We start from the raw sequence: 17,332 nt of genomic DNA, 5'->3' as shown, positions 1-17,332 counted from the left end.
TGTCACCTCTCTCCTGATGCTCTCCATTCCTGGTCATCCACCAGGACAAAGTTGTTTTTCGTCCTGTTCCATCCTTTTTACCTGAGGTTGTTTCCGCTTTTCACCTCAATAAGGACATCGTCCTCCCGTCCTTTTGCCCAACTCCATTTCATCCCAAGGAGCATTTGCTCCATAAACTGGATGTGGTGCGGGCTGTCCGGACCTACCTCTCTATCACTTCTTCCTTTCGTCAGTGGGACTCCTTTTTTGTTCTTGCGGACGTTCGCTGTAAAGGACAATCTGCTTCAAGGGACATCATTTCGCGGTGGATCAAGTCTGCCATTTCGGAAGCTTACTGCTGCAAGGGGAAGACCCACCCTTCAGGGTCTCAGCTCATTCCACACGTACTGTCCGAGCTTCCTGGGCTCTCAGCAACAGGGCTTCGGCCTCACAAGTCTGTAAGGCAGCTACCTGGTTGTCTTTACACACTTATGCAAAATTCTACCAGGTTCATACCTTTGCATCCGCCGATGATAGTCTGGGCCGTAAGGTGTTGCAGGGGGTGGTGGTCCAGCCTTCCACCTGACTGGGCTCTTTTTGCCCACCTTATGGACGGCTTTGGTACGTCCCATGGTCTGTGTCCCCCAATGGAGCCGATAGAGAAAAGGAGATTTTTATGCTTACCGTAAAATCTTTTTCTCAGAGGATCCATTGGGGGACACCGCACCCGCCCTTTCTTTTGGTGTTCCTGGTTTGGTTACTCAGGGGTGTGGAAATTTTATAAAAAAACTACTTGTCCACGGGACTAAAATGGAGCAAAATCTACTTGTCCCTCATGACAATCCACTTGTCCGGGCCAATTTTCGCTTTTACGCTCTGATTTTTTCCTCCTCGCCCTATAATAGCCATAACTACCTACTATAAGGATACCTTTTAATTTTTCAATAACGTATTCTCTGAACCAAAAAATATATATATATTTAGGGAAGTGAAATTGAAATAGTAAAAGATAATTTTGCAGATTTGGTGTTTTTTCTTTTCTGCGCCATTTACCTTGTGGTTGAGGTAACATGTTAGTTTTTTACTTTAGGCGCCTGATTACAGCAATAACAGATTTGTATAGTTTACGTCATGTTTTACTAATTCTGAACTTTTTCTAATTTTTTTAATTGCCATTTTTTAACCCCTGTAGCTTTATTTTTTTTCCACATACCAGGCTGTATGAGGGATAATTTTTTGCACCATAATCGTTTTTTTGTATCGGTACCATTTTGGTATTGATCTGACTTTTTAATCGCTTTTTAACTTTTTTTTCTGGGATATTATAAAAATTGCAAATCTGTGGTTTGGTATTTTTATTACATTTACCGTACGGGATACGTAATGTTATATTTTAATAGGTTGTACAATTACACGAAGCGATACCAAATATGTTTATTTTTATTATGTTTGCATGTTTTTATATAGGAAAAGGGGGTGATTTGAACTTTTAACATGGGAGGGGTTAATGCAGCGGTCTTCAAACTGTGGCCCTCCAGATGTTGCAAAACTACAACTCCCAGCATGCCCGGACAGCCAACGGCTGTCCTGGCATGCTGGGAATTGTAGTTTTGTAACATCTGGAGGGGCACCGTTTGAAGATCACTAGGTTAATGTGTCTTTCAAACTTTTATTAAAACTTTTTTTTTTCTTTTACACTTTATTAGACTTATAGGAGGAATCATTAGATTCCTCAGACAGATGAATAGAGTTCTATTGAACTCTATTAATCTGTGTGCTCTGTGATCCATTGATAGAGCCTGGTCCAGCCAGGATCTATCAATGACAGAGCCGGGACAGGAGGAAGCAGAGGTAAGTCCTCCGGCTACCTCCATAGTGGATCGCCCCCCCTGCGATCGCGCTGTGGGGGGGGGGGGGGGGGGGGGGGGTGTCGTGTTCTTACCTTTATACTAATGCATCCCGCATCCCATCTCCATCTTAATCCCCTTGTGCTATTATTCCCCCTCCGTCTTACTCCCCCTGTCCCACAATTCCCACCTCCCTCTGATTCCCTTTTACCATTATTCCCCCTCCATCTTTATCCCCTTGTGCCATTATTATCCAATATGGAACAAGGGGATTAAGATGGAGTAGGGGGAATAATGATACAGGGGGATTAATATGGAGGGGGGGGGGGGGGGTTGATAATTTCCCCCTCCCTCTGATCCCCTTTTGCCATATCGGATAATAATAGCACAAGGGGATTAAGATGGGGGGGGGGGGGGGGGGGGAGAGATAATCAACCCCCCCCCCTCCTCCATATTAATCCCCTTGTGTCATTATTCCCCCCCCTCCCTCTGATCCCCTTTTGTCATTTTCCCCCCTCCATATCAATCACCTTGTGCCATTATTATCGGATATGGCAAAAGGGGGATCAGAGGAAGGGGGAATGGTGCAAGCGGATTAAGATGGAAGGGGAGAGGGGAGTAATAAAGCACAAGACATAAAATTTCAATGCCTTGTGCTTTATTACTCCCCCCCCTCCGCCATTATCCCTCTCCCCCTCCATCTTAATGCCTTGTGCTCCGTCCCATACAGCCCCCCCCCCCCCCCCCCCTCTGTGCCATACAGTTGTTTACCTGGCGTCCTGTGGTCCCGTTGCCTGTTGCTTCACGGGATGTTCCACAGGGCCGCACTGACGTGTGACGTCCCCCTGCGCTGTGCGGCAACTCCGCGCAACGTCAGGGGAGGCCACACGTCTCCCTGGCAACCATGCAGCTCACTTACAGTAGCCCCGGCCGCATCTCTGGCCGCGCTACTGTACTGTGAGCTGCCGCGGCTATGTGCTGACAAATACTGGCCAATGCATGGCCGGTATTTGTCAGCGTTTTCGCGTACCCCCGGTTGAGAACCCAGGCTTTAGACGCCGCTGTCAGCTTTGACAGCGGCGATCTAAAGGGTTAATAGCCACCCGCGGCGATCGCCGCATGCTGGCTATTAGCGGCGGCCCCCGGCTACTGAGAACAGCCGGGGACTGCAGAGTATGGAGTGGGCAGGAATCCCGAGCCTGCTCCATACATACTGCAGAGCGCCGCAAGCATCTCCCCGTATAGAGGCGCCTCCTCCCCTCAGCTCTCCGAAGCTACAGCTGGGGGGAGTGAAGACAGAGGACGCAGATCTGCATGGGGAGAAGTAAGCCACGCCCCCTCATCTCCCCCGCACGTCTGCAGAGCAGGGGAGAGAGAAAACAAATACACAGCTTCTCATCTCCCCTGCTCTGCTTCGGAGGACACAGGCTGCAGAGTATGGAGCGGGCAGGAGTCGGGAGCCGCTCCATACAGACTGCAGATCCGTCGCACTTGTCAGGTCCGGCCCTGCTTGCTCGAAGCAGGGCTAAGGGCCAGACAAATTCACCTGCCCGGCGCCCAAAACTGCTAGTCCGGGGCATCGGGCGATAGAAATTCCACATCCCTGTTACTTGTCCGAGGGTGCGTTCAGTAATTTTTTTTTCTGTGGATACCTTGGACAGTTCTTATTTTTTTTTCTTCTGCCTATCGGCCCTCTTTTACTGCTCTGGGACTAAAACTGATTAGCTCAGGTGCCTGTAGGCGGGTATATCCTGCTGGGAGGGGCAGATACCCATGATCTATGTCCATCAATGGATCCTCTGAGAAAAAGATTTTATGGTAAGCATAAAAATCTCCTTTTTTTTATAATGTATTTATTTTTTAGAAGTAATACAAAAGCAAACCTCTCTAAGTAGGGTATCATTTTAACTGTATGGACCTACAGAATAAAGATAAGATGTAATTTTTACCAAAAAATGCACTGCATAGAAACAGAAGGCCGCAAAATGGCATTTTTTTGTTCAATTTTTGTCGCACAATGAATTTTTTTTCTGCTTTGCCGTGGATATTTTGGTAAAATTACTGATGTCACTGCAAAGTAGAATTGGTGGCGCAAAAAACAAGCCATAATATGGAATTTTAGGTGCAAAATGGAATTTTAGATTTTTAGAAGGTGATGAGGAAAAAATGAAAATGCAAAAATGGTAAAACCCTGCGTCCTTAAGGGGTTAAAATGATACCCATGATTACATACTTTTTTTTTATTATTGTACCGCTTAAAAAAAAAATCTAACTTTTTAACCAGATTAGTATGTTTAAAATCCCTTTATTTTGACGACCTATAACTTTTTTTTCATTTTTCCGTATAAGTGGCGGTATGAGGGCTCATTTTTTTTGCGCCCTGATCTGTACTATTTATTGACACCGCACTTGAGTATATAAAAGCTTTAATACATTTTTTTTCATTTTTTATTATATGTAACAAAAAAGCATAAATTTTGACTTTTCTTTATTTTTTACATTTACGCCGTTCACCGTACGGAATCATTAATATTATATTTTGATTGGACATTTACGCACGTGGTGATACCACTTATGTTTTTTTTTTTTTTTACACTTTTTGCGGGTAAAATGAGAAAAAAGGGACATTTAAAATTTTTATTGGGGGAGGGGATTTAAAAAAAAAAAATTTTTTACACTTGATTAAATTTTTTTACTTTTTACACTTTTTTTTATTTATTTTTTATTTTTTTTACTGTAATTTTTATTAAAGATTTTCACAAAAGAAAACAGGAGTTCACCAAAACTCAATCAAAGCATAACCCGGGACGCAGCCCAGTACAATCATATCGGGGGACTTTTACACTTTTTATGTTCCCATAGGGGACTATCTATAGCAATCATTTGATTGCTAATACTGTTCAGTGCTATGCTTGGGGCATAGCACTGATCAGTGATATTAGCGATCTTCTGCTCGGTCTCGGACCAGAGCTGAAGACCCCAGGAGACAGATGGAGGAAGGGGAGGGGACCTCCGTCCGCCATTACTGATGATTGGATCCCCGCTGCAGCGCTCCGATCATCCATTTTTCTGACCGCACTGCCGCAGATGCCGTGATCTGTATTCATCACGGCATCTGAGGGGTTAATGGCGGACATCAGCTCTATTGCTCATGTCCGCCATTACGGCAGGTCCCTGGCTGCTGATAACACCCGGGACCTGCCATGCATGACACGTGCACCACCTCGGTGCTCGCGGTCATATACAGGACGTAAATGTATGTCCTGGTGCGTTAAGTACCACTGCACCAGGACATACATTTACGTCCTGCTTCGTTAAGGGGTTAAAAATGAAAGAAGCAATCTGGTTGCTCTGGGCAACTGCACCACTCTTCCTCTACAGAATGAAGGCTTTGAGGATATTTATCAAAACCTGTGTAATGTAGAAGGAGCAAAACTGGTGCATGGCTGTCGGGCACAGCTGGGGACCCTGAGGAGGAGTCAACCTCTTTTCAGGGCCCAAACACTCCATTCATTAAAGAAAAATTACATTAGCAGTTTTCTGTATAATTCACTGACGGCAACATTTATGGTATTTTTACATACTACATTCCTTTAATTTGCTGCGATCCAGTGACATTTTCTTTTCCTTCCTGCTGTACTTAGTTTTGGTTTATGCAGCACCAACAATGTCTAGTTATTCTACATGGCGAGATTTAGTTTGTATATACAGGATTTGTATATAATCGTTTCAGAAAATACACAGGTGGAGATATATCATAACCTGCGCAGAGGAAAAGCTAACTAGTTGCCCTCGGTAACAAATGAGAGCATTTGAGCCGAGCATTTTAAGAAGGCCTCTGAAAAATGAAAGAAGCAATCTGATTGGTTGTTTGGGGCAACTGGTCAGCTTTTCCACTGAACCTTTTTTTGTTCTCCGCAGTTATTCAAATAATTTGCTCAAGGAACACACTTGAGGGTGCTCTTACACTGTGCAGTTTTGCAGTTATAACCAGGTGTTGATCATAATGAATTAGATAATATAAAGAACAGATGCTGCTTCTAGTCCCTTAGTTATATTCTTTAATTGGTGGAAATTCACTTCAGGAAATACAGACTATCCTAATTGTCTGAACATTGCAGCCTGTTTGTATTTTAGAGACATAGAACTGTGCAGAAAAAGGACATGCTACTTTTTTTCAACATTGTTCCGCTCTTAAAGGGGTTCTCTGGTGCTTAAATGGGCACTGTCACCAACTTTATTTTTTGATATGTTGTAGTACTTATGTACTACAACATATCTCTAATATACTTTTATTATTATTTTTTTCATTAAAAAGGTTTAATTTACATTTAAAAACCGGATACTGAAAAAGGACTGATTTTGGAGTGGCAATCAGTCCTTTTTCAGTTAGGCTGCACTCGCTCCCTGCCTGTCAATCAGACAGACGGGAGCGAGCACATTGGCTCCCTGGCCACTCCTCCCGCACATCGCCATTGCCGCCGCTGTCCCTGCACGCCCGCTGCCGGACTCTGCAGTAACTGCAAGTGTAATGAGGGAACGGTGTATGCGGGGCGGGGGGGGGGGGGGGAGGAGGAGGAGGAGGGAACGGGCTAGTGCCGTAGTGGGGGGTGGTAACGGGCTAGCAAAAAAAAAGATAATAGGATGGTGGGAGCTACCCTTTAAACATCTTGGATAGGGGATAAGATGCCTGATCGCGGGGGTCCCCAGTGGCGGGACTCCCGCGATCAGGCATCTTGTCCCCTATCCTTTGGATAGGGGATAAGCTGTTTAAGCATCGGAGAACCCCTTTAAACTCCCATTAATCTTAGTGGGTGCTTCAAGACAGGACACCTCTGTGCTGCTGCAGCTCTGCACAGGGGGAAGTTCGTGCCTGTGTACATACCCCTAGGTAGCTGGGTTCATGCATACTATTTTGATTGGTGCATGATAAAATTTGCCCCTTTTTTTTAAAAATACAAAAAAACTAAAACTAATAAATACATATCTGAACCTGGCTTAAGATGCTTCCTTGTCGACACTGTCAGGGAATTTTATAGCATAGAAAAATGAATCCCTACGCCATGCAGTTAAAAATGGATATCCGTAATTGACAATTCTAAAAATAAATATATATTGTCTAGTTATGTTGATTTCTTTATCTGTTCCTATCTAGAGAGTGTGAAGGACTTAATCCGTTATCTCCGTCATGAGGATGAAACCAGAGATATACGACAACAGCTGGGTACTGCCCAAATCCTGCAGAATGATCTTGTGCCTTTAGTCATTCAGCATCACAATGACAAGCAACTTTTTGATGCTGTCATCAGGTAACTAGTCTGTTTAGATTGGCATTGAAGCAGATGTGAACATATTTCATACCACCTATGAAAGTTTCATAACCAAACAGCAATGTTTTTCAGGTTAATGGTGAACCTCACCCAGCCAGCACTCTTGTGCTTTGGGAAAATTCCACAAGATCCTACTTTTCGCCATCATTTCCTTCAGGTTGTGTCCTACCTACAGGCTTATAAAGAGGTGAGGTTATGTTTCTATTTCTCTTAAACCCATTAAAGGAGATCTCTGGGAGAGAAAAACGTATCCACTATCCTAAGGATAGGGAATAGGTGTCAGATCGCAAGGGGTCTGACCACTGGAACCGCCCACAATCTCGTAACCCAGCTCTTCTCCTGAATGGGGCGTGTCGACCACTGCTTGAAGCAATGGCAGACATGCCCTCTCGATGCATCCCTATGGGAGAGCCAAAGTGCTGAACTCTGGAATCTCCGTCTCTCCTATAGAGTGGCATGGTGGGGGTTTCGGACACTGCGTCGTTCGGTGGTCAACATGCCCCATTCTGGAGTACATCTGGGGTGCCGTGTGGTAGATCGGAAATTGAAAAGAAAACTGCAATTTAACAAATCTAGAGATTTTTTTTAAATTTTTTATCATTTTTACGCAGTGATCGTTACGATAAACTGAATATTCTCTCTTATTCTGTGGGCCAATGTGCTACAATGATAAAATAATACCCATGGTTACAAGTTTTTCTATTATTGTACTGCTTTTAAACAGTCATTTGATCATTATCTGTTAATAGTTCGACATATCCGCATGCAGCGATAGCAAATATGTTAATGTATTTATTTTTTGACATTTTTTTTTTTTTGTAAAATGAGAAAAAGGTGAGGGGGGTTAAGGGGGAGGGTCTTATTCACAGGTTCTCGCAGGAAACTAATTATTGCAATCTTTTGATTGCTAATACTGTTCAGTGCTATGCATAGTGTAATCGGCGATCTACCATGGGAGAAGATCTCTGGACCGGCCGAGGAGCTGCAGAGTGGAGCTCCAGACACAATCTTGAGTCATCGATGAGGCTCTCAAAGCCCCCTGTACCTCCAGAATAATGTTCTCTTTCCATCCCCTATGTTGTTTCAACTCCCCAAAGACAAGTGGAGGAAAAACTAAAATATATGCCAAATTGTGATTGGTCCACTTTTATTTGTTGGCTTTCTTTAATTTCACTATTATAAATCTTTCTACTGTCAGCCATGCTTTATATTAGTTTTTTTTAACTGTGAGTAAATTTGTAAAGTTGTAGATGCAATGTTAATTTCTGATTGTGTTTGTTATCAGGCCTTTGCAAATGAAAGACTCTTCGTAGTTTTGAGTGAAAAACTATATGAGTTACTACAGATGGTAAGTGATGTTCATTCTTGTGTGGCTATATTTTACTTTGTCATGTTCGACTTTATTGGTGTTATGTATGTGTGTGTAAGATAGATAGATAGATAGATAGATAGATATATCGATCACGTACTACAGTTTTTCATATTCAATTCCTACTTATGATATTATCTGATTTCTTATAGGACTGGGAGCAGAGAGAGGAGGAACACAACTTACTCATTGAAAGGATTCTTTTAATAGTCCGAAATATCCTTCATGTACCTGCTGATCCAGAGGAGGAAAAGGTATTTTGTTAGTCTACTTAGAACTACAACAAGCTTTTAAAACAAAGAGATTTTGCAGGTATAAACCAATATTTTAAGACATATATGCCAGATCTCTTCTTTAAGAAGATTAAAGATATATTATAAAATAACAATTATATTCTGAATGCTCTGGTCATCTTATTTTACTGAATCTGCACAGTGAGTGCATTTATGTTAAATCTTTTATAATCTTGTCTTGCTTATTGCATTTTCAGAATGTGGATGATGATGCTAGTGTTCACGACAGAGTATTATGGGCAATCCACATGAGCGGTATGGATGACCTAGTGAAGTTTTTAGCTAGCTCAGAGACAGAGCAGCAATGGAGCATGCATGTACTAGAAACAGTATCTCTCATGTTTCGAGATCAGGTGAGTGTCAGAAAGAAATCGGCAATAAATTATTGTTTTTCTTGGCATTAAATTATATTTTGTCCTGCATTATGGCATGGCAATTGCTACCAATTTAAAAACTGGAAGGGTCCAGGCTAAAAAGGTGGCCTCCCATAAGTGTAGTCACTTTCTAAAATGGTAATTGAGATACAAAAAGGTTTAGTGCCTATTTAATACAATAAAAAGCACACATCAGGAGCTCCTCTAGGAATGGAATATGGATATCTCATTTAAAGGGGTACTCCGGTGGGGAAAAAAATTTCTAATCAACTGGTACAAGAAAGTTACAGATTTGAAAAAGTGTAGGGGGGGGGGGGGGGAGAGATTATGTGTGGCGGGCGCATATGCGGCTAGCATGTGCGCTCGGGGCAAGGGGCGGGCGCCATTACTCTGGTTCTTCTCGGCGGCCGGGGTGCTGTAGCTCTGCCCACAGGGCCGCTGGAGCTTACTGGAGGCTCGCATCTCTCTCCAATCAGCGCTGTGCGCGCGATTCAGGTGACGGGGGCCAATCGGCAGTGCCCCTGCTCTGCGAACGCACCTCTCAGGGGTTAACTCTTTACTGACATAGGGGATGCTATTCTGCCCTCCCTTTAAACTGACAACTAGACTGCTAGTCTCTATTTTGTCTCTATAACATATTATTCCTAAAATGCCCACTGACTCTGCCTGCTCCACTGCTCCCCCAGACCCCCCAGTTTCCCCGGATGTTACAATTCCAGTGGATTCGGCCGCCCCTTCAGCCTGGGTTTTCTTCCTATCCCAGTATATGGCTGACTTGACTCAAGTCCCCCTTGTGTTGGCTGAGGCCTCACGTGACATGGTGTCTACCTGGAAGAGGTCTGCCCTGCGCTGGCCCTCTGGTGGGTCCCGCTCCTCTTTTTACACAAGCCTCACGCTCTCACGAAGTGTGCTAGAGGTGTTTTATCTGACTTTTACTTTGAGTCTCCAGGTAGACGTGGGCGTCCCTCCGTGGGCCTTGCCTCCCCGTGTCATCTGGTCACAGACGTCGCTCCTCCAGAGGATGTTTCCGGAATCGCCGCTCTGCCCCGCCAGAGCCGCGTACCCGGTCAGGGTCGCCCCGCTCCAGGGCTGCCTCCATGCGTTCACTTTCTCCTAGTGAACTGGCGGATGAGGCTTCCGAATCGGCATCTGACTCAGAGGACTGCTCGGATATAGTTGAAACGGTGAACTCGTTGGTTGTTACCATATGAGACTCCTTTCACTTAGAGGACCCAGGATCTTCGGACGTTACTCCTGAAGTATCCTTTCATGGTGCTCAACCAGCACCTCAAGGGTTCAGCTCTCACGCTGAACTTCACATCCTTCTGGAATCTGCATGCAAACATCCGGACAAGAGGTTCACGGGAATGAAGAGGGTTCAAGTGCGTTACCCTTTCGCCAAGGACCTTGCCTCTAAGGTGGTTTCCCCTCTCTCAATGGTTCCACCAATTTCCCGCCTCTCTAGGCTACTACACTGCCGCTGGCAGAGGCAGCTGCCTTCAATGACTCGATGGACCAGACGGTGGAGACCTTGGTGGAGTATGCCTCGGACGCAGCAGGCTCTGGGTCCGAGGCCCTATTGTTGTGGTGCCCACAACTCAGTCTGGGTATCCTGGCGGGATTTCCCCCGGAGGCTCTATCTTGCTTTGGTTCTCCAATGCTGGGGAATTCTGTGCACAGCTTCCATGCAGTCAGTCCGTGGTGCTGCTTTTGCTGTGGGTCTCCTAGCGGCCCTCCGCTGCCCCATGTAGCTTAGGGCGTGAGATGTGGATGCCGCCTCCAAAAAGTTCTCTTACCGAGATGCCTTTTACTGGTACCCGTCTCTTTGACAAGCACCTTCACGGGATTATCTCTCTGGCGATGGGGGGTAGAAGTTACTTGTTGCCTCAAAATAAGGCTTGCTTTTCTTCCCAGGGGAAGTCCTCTTCCTTTCGGTCCTTTGGACCCAATAAGGGGTCTCGGCAGGCACCTTCGCGGGACAAGAGGTCCCCCTCGTTCCGGGCGCGTTCGTCTTGGAAGTCGGACACCAACCGTTCTGACCAAATTGGGTAACCGCAATCCCACTTCCACATGGAGTGCAGCCACCACCCGCAGGTTTTTTCTCGGGTGGGAGGTCGTCTCTTACTTTTTCGAGACATCGGGACCACACACATTCAGGAAGTCCCGAACACCCCGGTCTCTTCCTCCGGGAAGCAGTTTTAGGTGGCCCCTAGTCCCTGCCCAGGGAGTCATTGTCCCCGTTCCTACAGAGGAATATTTGCGGGGCTTTTTATTCCACCTTTTTTTGTGGTCTCCTAGGAAGGCGGTTCTGTATGGCTGAGTTTTGGGCCTCAAGCGTCTCACCGCCATCTTCTCTGCCACTTCCGTGGCATCCAGGGCACAAGAGGAGTTTCTTCCTCGGTGGACATCAAGGATGCCTACCTTCATATTCCTACCTTCATATTCCTATATTTCCCGGCCATCTGCGGTTCCTCCGCCTTCCGGTTCCGGAGGGGCTTTTTCATTTCGTAGCCTACCCTTTGGTCTGGCCACTGCTCATCGGGTCTTTGCCTTGATCCTTGCACCAGTGATAGTCCTGTTGCGATCGTGCGGAGTCTCGGTGATTCCTTACATGGACGACCTTCTCATCAAGGCTCTCATCAGAGTCCAGACTCTAGAGACTGTGGATCTTACACTCCAGACCCTGAATCGCTTCGGGTGGATGTTCAGCCAAGACGAGTCCGTTCTCTCTCCCACCCAGTCTCTGATCTTCTGGGACCTCACTTCCACGGTCCCTGGCCGGATTTGTCTTCCGCCGGACAACCGTCTGACGCTCCTCCACTGCCCCGGTTTCCATCCGAATTCGTATGGAAGTCTTGGTTCGAATGGTAGCGGTCATGGAGACCGTACCCTTTACCCAGTTTTCTTTACTGTCCCCTTCAACTGGCGGTTCTCTCTCTATGGGACAGATCTCCTCTGTCTCTCGATCGCAAGGTTGCTCTCCCTCGTCGGATCTGTCAGTCTCTGCTCTGGTGGCTCCGTTCCCCCCCTTCTTCTTCAGGGGTGACCATTCCTTCCCTACACAGGCAGGTAGTCACGAGAGATGCCACTCTGTCGGGCTGGGGCGGCGTGTTCAGAAATTGGTCGGTTCAGGACCTCTGGCCTCTCCGGGTAGCCCTTCTTCCAATACACACATTCTGGACCTGGGGGCGATTCTTCTTTGTCTCCTTCATGGGGAGTCCCATCTTCTGTTCCGTTCTTTTTGCATCCAGTCAGTCAACACCTCGACATCAGTCTGCACGGCGGCGCTCGCAGTTCGGCAGCATTGCCAAGGTGTCAAAGATTCTCCTCTGGACGGAACGTATGTTTCCGGACTTTTTCGGCGGTTCCTTCCGGGTGTGCTCACTGGGAAGCGGACTTCCTCAGCCGGTCCTCAGCCGACGCCAGCGAGTGGTCTCTACATCCAGTAGTCTTCGCGCAGATCTGCGACCTCTGGGGCATTCTAGACGGAGACCCTTTCGTGTCCGGCACAATCAGAAGATTCTTTCATTTGTGTCGAGGTCCCGTGACCCCCTGGCTCTAGCCTTGGCTGCCATTGGGATTCCTTGGGTGGGGTTTCCCCTGCCCTCTCTGTTTTCTCTCCTTGCTCTCCTTCCCAGGGTTCTGAGGAAGCTCAAAACAGAGGACGTCCCCGCCATTCTGATAGCTCCAGATTGGCCCCGAAGGTCGTGGTATGCCGACGAAGTCCGGCTCCTGGATGACACTTCACTGCGCCCTCCGCTCCGTCCAGACCTTTTCTTTCAGGGTCCTTTTTGCCACCCCAAATTACAGTCGCTGCATTTGACAGCGTGGCGGTTGGGACCGCGGTTTTGAGGGACCGCGGGTTCTTTTCCCAAGTCATTCACACCATGCTCAGGGCTCGTAAGCCCTCCTCCGCAAGTATTTACCACCGTACTTGGCGGTCTTATTTTCGTTGGTGTGAAGCTCAGGACTTATCTCCTGTAACCTTCTCGGTTTCCCGTCTCCTCTCCTTTTTGCAGTCGGGTTGGAACTGGGGTTGTCTCTCAGTTCCCTTAAAGGTCAGGTTTCAGTCCTTTCTGTTCTTTTCCAGCGGCTTCTGGCTTCTAATTCTCATGTCCGGACCTTCCTTCAAGGAGTGGCGCTTTCTGTTTCTTCCTTATCGGTCACACTCTCCCCCTTGGGGCTTGACTCTGGTTCTGAGTGCCCTCCAGGGTGAACCCTTTGAGCCCCTTAGAGAGGTGTCTCTCGTCTTCTTTCTTGGAAAGAGGCGCTTCTTGTTGCTATCACCTCCATCTGGAGGGTGTCTGAATTGGCAGCTCTCCCCTGCCGTTCTCCGTTTCTGGTGATCCACCAGGACAAGGTTGTTCGTTTCGTCAGTGTGATTACTTTTTCGTCCTTACAGAAGGTCGTCTGGGACAATCTGCTTTCAAGGCCACCTTTTCTCGGTGGATTCGGTCCGCCATTTCGGAGCCTCGCTGTAAGGGGAAGATTCCTCCTTTCAGGGTTGTGGCTCATTCTACTCGTTTCTGTTGGAGCATTCTGGGCTCTCCAGAATAGAGCCTCGGCCTCGCAGATTGCAAGGCGGCTACCTGATCGTTATAATTTTTTTTGCACACTTCTCTAATTTCTACCAAGTTCATACCTTTGCATCGGCTGATACTAGTCTGGGCCGTATAGTGTTGCAGGCGGCAGTGGAACGGCCATCTGCATGACTGCTCTGCTTTGGTACGTCCCACGGTCTGTCCCCCAATGGAGCCGATAGAGAAAAGGAGATTTTTGTTTACTTACCGTAAAATCTCTTTCTTGAAGGATCCATTGGGGGGATACAGCTCCCGCCCTTCTTTGGGGTTTCCTTTGGTTCTCTGTCCGAGTATGTGTTCAGTTATGTTTTTTTCTTCTAGTTCTCGGACAGTTTGGGTTTCCTTTGACCTGTTGGTCCTCTCCTATTGCTCTGGAACTAAAACGGATTACCTCAGGGCCTGAAGGTGGGTATATCCTGCTGGGAGGAGCCGACTTTTTTTATTACCATAGTGTCACACCTCCTAGAGACAGCAGCATACACCCACAGTCTGTGTCCTCCAATGGATCCTTCGAGAAAGAGAGATTTTACGGTAAGTAAACAAAAATCTCCTTTTATTAAAGGTAGCCATACATTTTTAATTACTTTCAGATGACGGTTCGTTTGGCCAACAATTAACTCTCTTGACCTAACCATGCACATGAACATTTGGCATGACTAAACATTTATGTGCTGTCTATAGGGGGAATGGGAGTAATTTATTGCCAGCTTTAGAGCCTTTTTTGGTGTAGAAAAGTTGCAGAAATGTCTCCTGCGCAAATTGTGTGCGATTTCTTGCTAAATGGTTTTGACTAAGATGAGTTTGGTACACACTTTTGTTTTTTTTTTTGTTTTGTTTTTTACTTTGTAGTGGTTGCTGATTTTATGAAGTGTGTATTTTTTTTTTTTAACCCTTTCATGACCCAGCAAATTTTGATTTCTGGCTCATGCTTTATTAGGGCTTATTTTTTTGTGGGGCAAGTTGTACTTTCCATCCGTACACTATATTTTATAATATAATGTATTTTGAAGCTAAAAACTCATATGTAGGATAAAATAGAAAAAAATACACACACACACACACACACACAGACATATATATGTATATATACACACACACTAGCTGAGTACCCGGCGTTGCCCCTTTTTTCCTTCCTAATCCTTGCTATCCTGACCTCCTATCCCGACCCGTAATATGTGTACCAGGTATTGAAATATCTCCAGCCGTACGGAAGTAATGTGGGAACATACATTTCCCATTGATTTGCATGGGATTTTCTACCAGAACCCCGACCCTGGCAAATGGGGGTGAGTAAGGGTTAAAGGGGTACTCCGGCGCTTGGACATCTTATCCCCTATCCAAAGGATAAGGGATAAGATGCCTGGTCGCGGGGGTCCCGCCGCTGGGGACCCTCGTGATCTTGCACGTAGCACCCCAGTTAAAATCAGTCCCCGGAGCACGTTTGCTCCGGGTCTGATTACCGGCGACCACGGTGCCGGCGGCGTGTGACGTCACGCCTCCGCCCCCATGTGACGTCGCGCTTCGCCCCTCAATGCAAGCCTATGGGAGGGCGCGTGACAGCTTCCACGCCCCCTCCCATAGGCTTGCATTGAGGGCAGAGCGTGACGTCACACGCCGCCGGCCCCGTGGTCGCCAGTAATCAGACTCGGAGCGACTGATTCTAACTGGGGTGCTCCGTGCAAGGTCACAGGGGTCCCCAGCGGCGGGACCCCCGCAATCAGGCATCTTATCGCCTATCCTTTGCATAGTGGATAAGATGTCCAAGCGCCGGAGTACCCCTTTTTAAATTACCCATCCTATGTTTGTTGTTGACATATAAGTAACGTGTGCCAAGTTTCATGTTAATATCTTTAGCCGTTTGGACGTGATGCTGGAAGATACACACACACATATATATATATATATATATATATATATATATATATATACACAGAGAGAAAATCGAGTTCAAACAACTCCTTAATTAAAATCATGATTTTGAGACAATTTAAAAAAAACAACGTAAACAGACGCCACTGATTGGAGGTGGGATTAAGGTTAGATTCCAGTACGAAAGAATAGGGCTACTTCCAACTACAATGGGCTTGCATATAATATGGTATAAAAAGTAATCAGTATGGTTTCTCAGACTATAAGAGAACTGCACTGCACATAAATTATTACTGCTAAAGTGCTCTATATACGGTATTTATAGTATACACTGACCACAATTGTGGGTATTACAAAATATAAATTAGTGCAAAAGAGTGCCAGAGTATGTTAAAACACAAATATGCATATACATACAATGTATTGAGATAATAGTATTGCGAAATAATAGTATGACAACATAATAGCAGCTCAAGCACTATCTATGGATCCATGCAGACTGCAGAGAGACACAGAACCTAATCAAATAAAGTGCATGTAGTGACCTTACCCATATTGAGCTGCAGACCCCTGACCCCTACGATCGTTTCGGTTTCCCTTTATCAAGAGGTACCTAGCCCTATTCTTTTGTACTGGAATCTAACCTTAATCCCACCTCCAATCAGTGGCGTCTGTTTACATTGTTTTTTTAAATTGTCTCAATAAAATCATGATTTTAATTAAGGAGTTGTTTGAACTCGATTTTCTCTCTGTATATATGGTATTATGAGTTCTCTTGTATCTATGCAGGAATTAGTGTACCCCCGATTACATGCCATAAAGGCAAGGGGTGATCACACACGATATATGCTAGAACCTGTATTAATAAATATATATATATATATATATAATGTCTGCTTTACAGAATTCTGAGCAGTTGGCTGCAACTGGTCAAGCCCGATTTTCAGCTGAAAGAGCGACAGATATTAAAGATTTGGAGATGCTTCGACAAAGGGAAATGGCAGAAAAAAAGAGCAGAGTTCTTCAACGTGGCACCAGGTGAGTTGAGGGTATGTGAGAACTATTTAGCAAATTAGCATATTTACCTTTAAAAAGATTGTTAGATGAAAATGTACAGTATAATTATCAAGGCCTCCCAGCTGCCTTGACAATTGTTGTGGAGGTGAGGCACGACTAAGATGCCATGGCAGCTATTGACTGCAGCATCTGAGGACTTAAACATTAAGAATCAGAGTTACCAATCTGGGCCATTGCATTGCTGTAATAAACGGAGCAGGTTCAGCTCTATGGATCTATGCCATACAATCTCTTGTACATTGTGCCATAAATGTGCAGAGAATGGAGATAAAAAGGTTAAACTATTTGTCCTGATAAAAACACTGTATTGTCATCATCAATAAAATGATGGGATAAACAAGATCGAAGACCATAATTGTCTAAAACAGTTTAGGCTTTGTTCACAAAACATATTAGTTCGTCATTTTGGATCTAATTTTGAACACAGAATCTCTGCAAATCTGTATCTATTCCACTCCTGGTTTTAGATTAAAATACTGACCAAAATGACAACCAAATACTAGAGAAAATACTGAACCTTGCCTAAAGGAGGACCTGTCTGTTCTCCTGACATTGCAGTGCTGGATCATCTTTTCTTTGTTTTGCCATTCCTCTGATTGGACAGTGTGTGCTGG

At 45.5% G+C, this 17,332-nt stretch overlaps 1 protein-coding gene across 1 annotated transcript in view; it reads left to right on the top strand.

The window, feature by feature from the left end:
• The window catches only part of TIMELESS (timeless circadian regulator), a gene marked incomplete in the record, with an annotated part of 157,777 nt that overhangs the window by 43,812 nt on the left and 96,633 nt on the right, over positions 1 to 17,332 (top strand). Inside the window, 6 exon segments of the mRNA XM_056562374.1 lie at positions 6,982 to 7,135; positions 7,229 to 7,343; positions 8,442 to 8,504; positions 8,678 to 8,779; positions 9,016 to 9,171; positions 16,546 to 16,679. Of these exon segments, the coding sequence (XP_056418349.1) occupies positions 6,982 to 7,135; positions 7,229 to 7,343; positions 8,442 to 8,504; positions 8,678 to 8,779; positions 9,016 to 9,171; positions 16,546 to 16,679 (724 nt within the window).

This window comes from Hyla sarda, chromosome 2 (assembly GCF_029499605.1).
Source record: "Hyla sarda isolate aHylSar1 chromosome 2, aHylSar1.hap1, whole genome shotgun sequence".
Classification (NCBI taxonomy): Eukaryota; Metazoa; Chordata; class Amphibia; order Anura; family Hylidae; genus Hyla; species Hyla sarda.
This window is presented reverse-complemented; position numbering and strand designations above follow the sequence as displayed.